General features: G+C 38.3%; 2 protein-coding genes across 3 annotated transcripts in view; one reads left to right on the top strand and one right to left on the bottom strand.

Moving 5' to 3' along the window:
* Positions 1-7,181, bottom strand: part of LOC138019374 (putative GTP-binding protein 6) — a 19,716-nt gene extending 12,535 nt beyond the window's left edge. Inside the window, exons 1-4 of one of the 2 annotated variants that reach the window (XM_068866140.1) lie at positions 6,191-7,181; positions 4,840-5,078; positions 4,142-4,350; positions 847-992 (exon numbers count right to left, since the gene is read on the bottom strand). In XM_068866140.1, coding sequence (XP_068722241.1) covers positions 847-992; positions 4,142-4,350; positions 4,840-5,078; positions 6,191-6,906 — 1,310 coding nt within the window. In that variant the 5' untranslated portion in view covers positions 6,907-7,181. The remainder of the gene's footprint in view (positions 1-846; positions 993-4,141; positions 4,351-4,839; positions 5,079-6,190) is intronic. The other variant, XM_068866141.1, reaches the window with a different exon arrangement.
* A 37-nt stretch (positions 7,182-7,218) lies between these two features.
* Positions 7,219-10,000, top strand: part of LOC138019373 (uncharacterized protein KIAA2013 homolog) — a 17,533-nt gene continuing 14,751 nt past the window's right edge. The window contains exons 1-4 of the mRNA XM_068866139.1: positions 7,219-7,377; positions 8,085-8,194; positions 8,730-8,852; positions 9,329-9,466. Of these exons, the coding sequence (XP_068722240.1) occupies positions 7,304-7,377; positions 8,085-8,194; positions 8,730-8,852; positions 9,329-9,466 (445 nt within the window). The 5' untranslated portion in view covers positions 7,219-7,303. The remainder of the gene's footprint in view (positions 7,378-8,084; positions 8,195-8,729; positions 8,853-9,328; positions 9,467-10,000) is intronic.

The following is a 10,000-nucleotide window of genomic DNA, read 5'->3' as shown; positions in this document are numbered from 1 at the left end:
CGCGTTCGTGTAAATGCTTCCTTAGGCAGCGTTTATACGAACGCGGTTTCATTTGCAACCGCATCGGTTATACCTTCTGTTCACAGGACACCGATCGAGACTGTTTTCGAAACCGTGTCAATTTGAAACCCGTGCCAAAAGTTTTCAAAACGATGCGGTTTCATCTGCCGTGTAAACAGCGAAACCGCATCGATTTGAATACGGTTACCGGCAGGTACAAAACACAGGTCACAGGTCATTGTTTTACCAATACAGAAGGTATCCTAAACATTCATAAAAGCTAACCTTAGGCCTAATTAGGCCTAAGAACAGTTTTTAGCCCTAAGGTTAGTTTTTATGAATGTTTAGAATACTTTCTGTATTGGTAAAACAATGACCTGCAGCGCTCGCTTATACCATCATGACTTGGATTTTCTGGCGAAAACGGTTCCGTGTAAACACTTCCAAACCGCATCGATTTTGACGTGCGCATGCGATCAATGAGGTTATTAAGCAAGCTGAAGTAAGAAAATGAAGAAAATGGTACGGACCCGTTTTTTTTTTGGGGCCATAGACGTCTATGGCCCCAAAACCGAAAAAGACACGGGTTCCGTACCCATGCCAAAAGACATGATCCGCAAAGTTTACACGGGCAAAAATGTGATGTCCGTACTCTTTTCTTGTCGGGTCTGTACCCAATTTTTCTGTCGTGTAAACGGCCTTTTAGTGTTTAGTCGGCCGGAGTTTGAACCAACGATCTCCAGCACGGTAGTTGATCCTCTAACCGGCTCCTTGACGCTACTTGGAATATATCCTCATTATAATGCACAACAAATAAAATAACTTAAAACCAAATCATACTCCTACCAAAGATCAGTCTTGTTGTGAACTTCTACCATGTTTTCCATCAGAGAAGCCTTGATGCCGAGCTGTTTTTCGAGGACTGTCAGGACATCTTGCAATTGAGCTTCACATTCTGGATGGCTGATGTCTCGTACATGGACCACTAAATCCTTTTTCAAAATGCATAGAAAAGAGACAATTTTCTGGGCAATCTAAACACGGCATAGTAAATCGCCGGGCTAGCGCTGTGTCCAAAAGTGGAACGGGGACGTGGGGACTCCATGAACTGGCAATGAATTTTTACCATTTGTTGAACTTTAAACTGTAAACACGAACGATGAAAAAGATAAAATCCGACGTTTGGGAGTAGTCATGACTCCATTATCAAGGAAAAATTATATCAGATAATGCAAATTGCAGTATTTAAAGCGATTTTTGGAGCGAAGAATTAACAAAGGTACAAAGATTATAAAAATACTTTTGCACGAATTGAGTCTGACTGCAAGTTGAGATTAGACTTCAAAGCTCTTGTGAATAGCATTTCGTGCACTAAACAGTTTTGTTGAACTTTTCATCATATTTCACAAAATCCTCGTCTTTTGATCGTAACTGCATTGTACCCCGGTTTCAAGTTCCTCCTTTGTACAACGTGAAACAAAGGAGTAAATATACATGGTATGGTATGGTGAGTTTCAATACACCGATTTAAGCTTCATATAACAGATACTACTCTCAAGTTACACAGTTGAGAAATTTAGAAAAAACGAAGGGACAAATTCTATTGCCTTAAGTCCTTAATTATTTGACATGGGCAACATGAACCAAACGCTAGTATGACCATTTCTCAGGTCATTTTACACTTCCTCAAGTATATCATGGTTTGAATTTCAATAATTGGACAACCCCAAGCAAAGATCTCAAAGTACTTCCATTTTTTGCATCCTCACCTTTTCATTTTTTATGCATTTTACTCGTATCATTCCATGAAACGTTTGTATAAACGTAACCTTTCCTCATTCCATGAAAGCTGCTTCTGTGTCACCTTACATTTCTTGACTAATAACGTCATGATGCTTGCTTTTGATATTGCCGGAACTTACCCTAACAAATTCTGATAACTTTTTTCTTGAAAACGCTTAAAACAGCAATTAACCTATAATTATACAGATTAACGTGGGTTGATTTATTTTCATTGTGATTTCTATGGACATTTATCATGTGACTTGACCTCTTTAATTTACCGTTTCTGTTAAGATGAGCATATGATTAAAAGGCAGAATGATAAAGCCACACATGGCTTTTCCATCCCCGTTTCCGATAAAAAGTTTAAATTGTTTTTAGCCGTTAAAACATCACGTGACACATTTCAGATGAAAGAGCGAGTCGAAAGCTAAGCATGCAGATTTTAAGTTAACGTGGATTCAATAAATGCGTCCTCGTAAGACAAAAATATGCCAATTTATGAGATTGGTCAAGCCTTAACACGCTTGAGTTAAGAGTTACTTAGCTCAGCTTTTCGACAATATCAATGGTACTCAGTAACAAGCCGAAATTTTCATCAAAGGTAACTACTTGAACAAGCACCAGGAAAGTTGCGGTCACAAGGCCGCTACAAGGACACTGGTACGGTATTCAAACATCAATTAATATACAAAAGAAGTCATAAGGCTCACGTTTCTGCGCAACAACAACAAGAACAACATACGCTGCAACGTGGAAGCAATGGGTGGAAGCAATGCGCCATCAGGTCTTCTGCGTTGTTTCACAGTCGAGTTCTGCGACGGGTGGCGAGAATTACTTTTCGAGAATCCAATTGTTTTAATTTCGGTGTGTATTTAGTTGGTACTTCCAGGTACTTCAAAAACATACCAGATGATCGTTTTTGCAAAATATAATGCATTTGAGAGGCTGTACAAACTGAGGAAAATCTCCAATTTCTGAAAATCGATACTTCGAAAATGCGCCGCCATGTCTCCGATTCCCCATATTTCCATAGGCAGCCCAAGCTCGCGTCACTATACAGACAGCCGTTTAGAATTTAAACGCTTTATAAGACTTTGCATGGGAAATAAAATACCGTCGATTACGAAGCCTAAAAAATGCTCAATTTAACGTTCATTCAATAAAATGAATAAAAATGACTCACCTCTGGTGTGTTCTTGTGCCTTTTGGAGCTTATTTTACCGTTTTGGGAAGTCCGTGTTTTCAGTGTCTTTGTCTTAGAACATTGAAAACACGGACTTCCCAAAACGGTAAAATAAGCTCCAAAAGGCAAAAGAATACACCAGAGGTGAGTCATTTTTATTCATTTTATTGAATGAACGTTAAATAGAGCATTTTTTAGGCTTCATAATCAACGGTATTTTATTTCCCATACAAAGTCTTATAACGCGTTGAAATTCTCAACGGCTGTCTGTAGCGACGCGAGCTTGGGCTGCCTATGATATTTCCTGTCCCCACGGCCCCGTCCCACTTTTCGACACAGCCAAACCGCTGTAAGAGCTGAGCATCAAATTACAGAAGGAGCTTTCAAGAACATAAAACCGTCTTTGGCTATAGGCACATAAAAAGAGTCAATTATTTGCAGGCTACCTGCAACTCGCACAGATAACTCTCACTTGATTTTATTTTGTATCATTCATGACGTTCCCTTTAAAAATTATTAATTTTAATTTCTTTAAAGATGATAACGGTTTCATTAAAAAATCAAAAGAAATCTTTGCCTTTTGACGAGTCTTTCGTTTTAAAACACTCGTAAATTTCTTTTGTGTTATCCTCTGAAAAATCCCATGAAAACGGGTCTTTGGAGAGGAGACCTTAAGGTAGGCTCAGTCTCCAGCCATGGGTGTCTCGGTGCGCCCGCGATCACGGCTGGAGACTGAACCTAACCTTAAGGGTGAGACAAGTTGAAATGGAGTTATTTAAATACGCTAAATATAGGAGTGTTACAGGGGTCGATCCATACCGGATTCCACCCTTTTACGGAAATCGGTCAGAAACAGGGCAAAGAGGACTTTGGAAAGTTAAAATCCAAAACATTCCTCGGGGAGCATGCCCTCAGAACCCTCCTTCTTCCTTGTTTTGGAAACCGGTCATTATTTATCCTAGATCCACCAGTGTTAAATACCGTTGGTTCAAGTCTAACACACCAAAGGATCCCTCGCTTTCTTTTACTTATGAGTTTCAGTGAAGATACATGTAGGTGAGAACGATAGGAAAATGCTAGTGTAAGAATGGATAAAAATAATTTTTTCTTGCCTTTCACCTACAGGAAAATAGACACTAAAAAAACGATATCATTGAGACTTAAATTACTTACAGATACTGCAATATCTTCCAACGTGGCAGAGAAGGATTCCACAAGTTGAGGTGGCAGATCTGACACGAAACCAACTGTGTCTATAAAGAGTACTGTCATTCCAGATGACAGCTTTCCAGGGTGGGCAGTAACGTCAAGAGTTGCAAATAGTTTGTCTTCAGGATGCATTTTGGCCTCGCCAGTCAGAGCTTTTATCAATGTTGTCTTCCCTGTGAAGAGATGAAGAAACTTGGAATCAGCAAATCAGTCTTAAATCTTTAAAATTTACCATGGATATCTAAACTTGTGCATAGAGAGCATTTCCATTTAAAATGGAAAAAAAACCACCTCTACAAAAAGTGTCAACAGCCAAATATATATATATATATTGCACAATATATTGCCTACAGTATTCCTTACTATACATGCTAATATTCATATTCTCCATTATCCAGACTACTTCCCTCCATGGCTAGCCGGAGAGCAGGCTCACTAGTTTGGGGTGAACAATGTTTGGAGACGGAGCCAGCGGTATGATAAGATTCTTCTCGTGCGTGAGTGGCTTCACGTCCCCAAAATACTTGTCATATTTACTCCAAACAAGTGAGCATGTTTGTAGCCTACTGAAAAAACTGCATTCCCACTGGTCTGGATACAATAAAGTGCAACTGTACAAACACAATAAAAAATTATCCTTAAAAGCCAATAATCTTACATGCCTGCATTTGTGTACCCAACAACTGCCACAGTTGGTACATGCTTTTTATGTCGCTCATGTCTTACGTGATCACGATGTTTTTTGATAGATTGCAGTTTCTTTTTCAGTTTTTGTTCCCTTTCAAACAGTACTCTCTTTGCTTTCTCTAGATAGGTTTCTCCTGGTCCACCGAGTGCATGCATTCCACCTCTCTGCTGATCATAGCTACTTCCTTCTTCCCCACCATGTGCTAATCTTGACCTGAAAAGAGCACTAACTGCATCACATCATGCCAGTGGTTTTGGGAATGTCCATATTCCAGAGAACACTTGGACTGTAGCTTTCTTTATTCCCAAAAATAAACCAGGTTCATGCAATATCCTTGCATTATTTTATAAAAGCTACCACATACAGTAACAGATAAGCATAAGTCAATGTGTCATATTCCAGATACTCCATGTTCTTAGTCCCCTTAGCTGAAAAAACAGGCGCAAAAAACGTAAAAAAAAATTTGCATTTCGGATTATGTTGTTATGTTCATTCAAGTTGCTACCTCCCACAAACAGCAACACCCGCCACAAGATCAGTGCTCAAAATAAGGGATCGTCCTGTCATCCCATGAAAGTCTACTGGATGAACAGTTTTTGGTAAATAAAAGCCTGGTTGCCCAATTCAGGCAAAAATAACGGACAACCCAGCCAAAAATAGACAATGTACCACCCGACTTGTCTGTACTTGTTGGCTTTCTATTGTCAATGTCCGATATTAGTGTGATGTTAATAGTAATAATAATATTGATTTGCCGCAGCTGAGCATTTTCCTGTGTTTTGAATGTCTGTAGCGGGAAAAATTAATGCAAGAGCCAACATACAATGTCACCAACATGTAGGCGTTGGAGATCGAATATACCATTTTGATTTGGTTGCCCGAGGACAACCTGGATTTTTTTATTTCTTTCGATTTAAGCATTTAATACTCGTGTGTACAAACACAGCGCCTAAACAATAGATGGAAGTCAATGATCAGCAAATCAATTGACCAATCGGTGGCAATCGATTACGCTTAATTCATTGGCATTGAGTGGCATTGGCCAATCAAAGACCAATGGATAATCACACAAAATTAATAGCAAACTTCATCGATTGGTAATTCCTACTGGCAATTGACAAAAATCAATGTTATTTATTGATCGATTCTCATTGATTATCGATGACATTAATAATCCATGACAATCGATAATCACAAAAACCTTGCGCGATTGATTGTCCATCGATTATCAACATCACTCGATTAATTGATATTGCTTGCCATCAATTGTCATCGATCATTGATTCCATCGATTGTCCAGGCCCTGACAAATATAAAGGGTTTACCTTATATAAGGCAATTCTGCTAACTCCACTTGTATCTTTGCCTCTGCTGTCTTGGCCCTCTCCTTAAATATCTGCAAAACTACACCAAAACGATCAAACACTTTCATATCCCACAGGTCTTCTAACTCCTTGTGTTGCCTGGAATTCAGCCTGTCCACATCAATGAAGACACTGTCTAGTCCTATCTCGGAATCTCTTACTTCGTCAAATCGTTCAGTTAGTTCTTCGATCTTTCCTTTCCCGAAGAATGTTTTCCCGTCTAGCTTTCTAACAGATTCAATTTTTTTGCCCACAACATGCCAATTTTGAATAGAACCGATCAGTCCACAGGCCTCGTTCATTCTATGTTCGCTTGTTACCGCTTGAAATCGGCGCTTTCCCCACTTAAAATCCGGCTCCAGAATGTAAACACCGTGGCCTTTCTTGGCTGCCAGTTCGCCATGATGGTAATGATGACGAGCTCGTAGCGTTTGCAAAATTTCAATGTTCTCTGGATGATCATCTTCTATATCGTGTACTGTGTCGGTAAGTGAGCTTTTCTTCGAAAAGTCCCGCCTCCCCGATAGGACCCAACCCAAATTCGTCCATGGTTGAATAAGACGATTTCGCGGCTGCGTCCGATAAAGATGAGAAGAGCATAAGCGACACCATCTGATCATATGGCTGCAAGCAATGAGTTGTCTTTTACCAAAGCAAGCTGTTCGCAAAGGATTCATTTCGAGAAGCTACCGCCCAGCAAAAGACAAGAGAAATTTGTCCATCAACAGCCAGGCGTTCGTGCCTTGGCAGTGCATAGACCTGGGTCTAGGCCGGGTCTGTTTCCTAAACGTTTCGAGCGTATTTCTGGTACCTCAAATCTTTCTATGATCTTCAAAAGGAAAGCTCAAAAGAAAGACTTTTGAATGCATGAAACTTCGTTTTTTAACTTTGTCAAAATAGGTAGAATATTGCTTTGGATCCCAAAGCTAAAAAGGCCTTGGGGACGAGGATCAGCGTTGCGCATAACTTTTCATACATTACCTCTGAATTAGGATAGAGACTGCAGTCGCCAAGATGGCGTCCAAGGTGATGGTATTGTCTTCAATTTCATGACTTGAATAAGGCCATATATTTATGTGGAGAGTATTGAATGTTGCTAATTTGTTGACATGGATAAAAGGAAGACTTGCCTTTCTTACGCTTGTGAGGTAATTTAGCTGAAGAAAATGAAGGCCTTAAATCTTGCCAAGATTTTAAATTAGTTTTCTGTGGTAAATTAAGGCGAATCTCTGTATATTGGGTATGTTAAGCCAGTTAAAAATAAATGTAACCATATGCCGGTATCTATTCATTTGCATCGTGGAAATCTGTGCTACTTAAGGCGCAGAAGAAAATCTTGGCAAGATTTACAAGCTTACGTCCGATCTCACCATAGAGAAAGAATAATATTGTACCACCTCCCTAAGACTCGTGATATGTGCGGTATATAAATCCTAAACCATACTACTGTAGTGAAAAACAATCATAATATGGTGTCTGATGTCGTATTCCTTCATTTATCAAGGATATCTAATTTCATACAGTACATAGATCTTGGGATGAAACGATAATATTACTGATGATGGTCAATAATAATCCAGTCCAATCAATATTAATACTATTTATAGTAAATTATGGTTGATTTGAGGTAGTTGTGCATGTGTTTGGAAATTGAGAGAACAGGGTACGTACCACTTTGTTCTCCCAGATCCCAGTATTAGCTCTATAATAAACATCAGATCAATGTTTTGTTTTTTTCTTAAAAGAGGTCATCATCAAGGCAGACTATTTTTGGGCCTAATTATTGTTTTCGCTGTATTCCATCACGCATTATTAGGTACCTTCTTGTTTCAACTATTTTACATTATGTTTGCAGGTCACGTAGGAATGCACTGATTGGTGTAGGAATATTTACAGTGTTTTTCTTATGGCTTCTGTCAAGATTTATGCCTCACCGCAGACCTGGGAGTCTACCTGAGGCTCCTGGTAAATCTTTTACAATACTTGATGCATTTTATAACATACTGTACGTGGTTGAATCAATAATATTCACTTCTATCATAATCATGCTTCTGTTGAGAGACTGATAATGTCATGTTGTTTAGTTTGCCACTGAATTGTTCTTAATACATGTAGTTAACATTAGCACATTCTGTTATCTTTATGGTATTATTTTGGAACTCCACATACAGCAAGAGAAGCTTTTTTGTTTCATTTTAACCAAAATGCTTGATCTCAGTTTCAGAATTAGACTAAAGAATGCAATGTACCTTTTCGGAAATCAAAGTCTTAAGCAAAACAAACACACAATCTTTTCAAAAACCTTTCAACGTTGATAATACCAAATTTCTGTGTCTTGTTCACCCATTGATGCAGTATCACACTTTCTTTTAATTTAGTAATGAACCCCTTTACACTGTACCATTAATTTTTATGCCCAGACTTTCCATGACATAAGTTAAAACAAAATCTTAAAACAGTAGTACTTTAACAAGGGGAAGGCATTCATTTTTCTTCTCAGCATATGATGAGGTTTGTCTTCAAGATCTGCTGTCAAAATGGAAGCAAGGAATTGTGAATGGTGATGCGGTGATTTCACATAATTCCTTGGAGACGTCAGAAAATCCTTACTTGCCTTTTCTTGGTGAGCAAAAAAGCTACATGTAGTGTTAAAATAACTTGACACTGTGAAAAACCTGATATTCATTTTTACTTTTCAGTAATCATTTTCTTGAATGACCTTCATAGAAGTCATATAGAAGATTACAGCATGCACTATAAAATTTTCACTTTTTAAATTTTGTCTTCCTTGTTTTCATGCATATTGTTAATAAGTAATCACATGATTTCTGGTGTAATTTGGTATAAATTTAAGCACTTATAAATTTTTCAGACTACAAATTGCACTACCCTGCGGGCTCGAGCAATTTTGTTTGTCTGAAAAATTTTACTTGTGTTTATTTAGACCAAATTGCACTTGAAATCACATGATTACCTACTGTATACATGTACATACTAAATAATGATAACCTTTGATTAGCCTACTTGTCTTTTTATGCGTCATGGTTGTCTTTACCAATAATTAACTATTAACAATAGTATTACATAAACATTATGCAGGGAATGGAAATATTGGAGTTGTAGCAACAGACAGTTCATACCTTCACTTAGCACTTAACCAACCTGGTCTGAATTGGCTTAAGATCCCATTCATTCCTCTTGTAAGTGCACGGGCAGCCAAAGTGCCCCAACCAGTAGGTAAGTACCAACTACTGTAAAGCCAACTAAAGTGAAGATTTACAAACAAAGTTAAACATGCATACATGTAACTACTTGTCATGAGCAGTAGTGAAAGGAAAGCCTGAAAAATTCAGTCTCCTACCAATTATTGAGCTATCAAGGCAACAGGCAGCTGGTCATTATGTGAGTTTGCAATAAACCTGGAGACGATGTAGATATGATAAGTTTATATTATGAAACCCATATGTTTGAACTGCAGACAGAATCAAGATTCAAGTTTGAACGTTATTTGAACCCTGACCTCCGCAACGCCAGAAACCAACTACATTGTAAAGTTCCTGGTGGATATACATGTAGATCTCCAGTTCCATCACTTACACCACATGTTTTTTGCTTAAGAAATACAGACTGAAACAAATTTAACTGTTTAGTGTACGCCTTAAAGCCAAATCTTAACTTGCAATCGGACTCCATTCGTGTGAAAATATTTTCATAATCTTCACACCCTAGTTTGTTAATTCTCTGCACCAAAAATTGCTTTAAATGCTGTAA

This window comes from Montipora capricornis, chromosome 10, assembly GCF_036669925.1.
Source record: "Montipora capricornis isolate CH-2021 chromosome 10, ASM3666992v2, whole genome shotgun sequence".
NCBI lineage: Eukaryota > Metazoa > Cnidaria > Anthozoa > Scleractinia > Acroporidae > Montipora > Montipora capricornis.
Note: the sequence above shows the minus strand (reverse complement) of the source record. Positions and strands in the feature narration are given on the sequence as shown.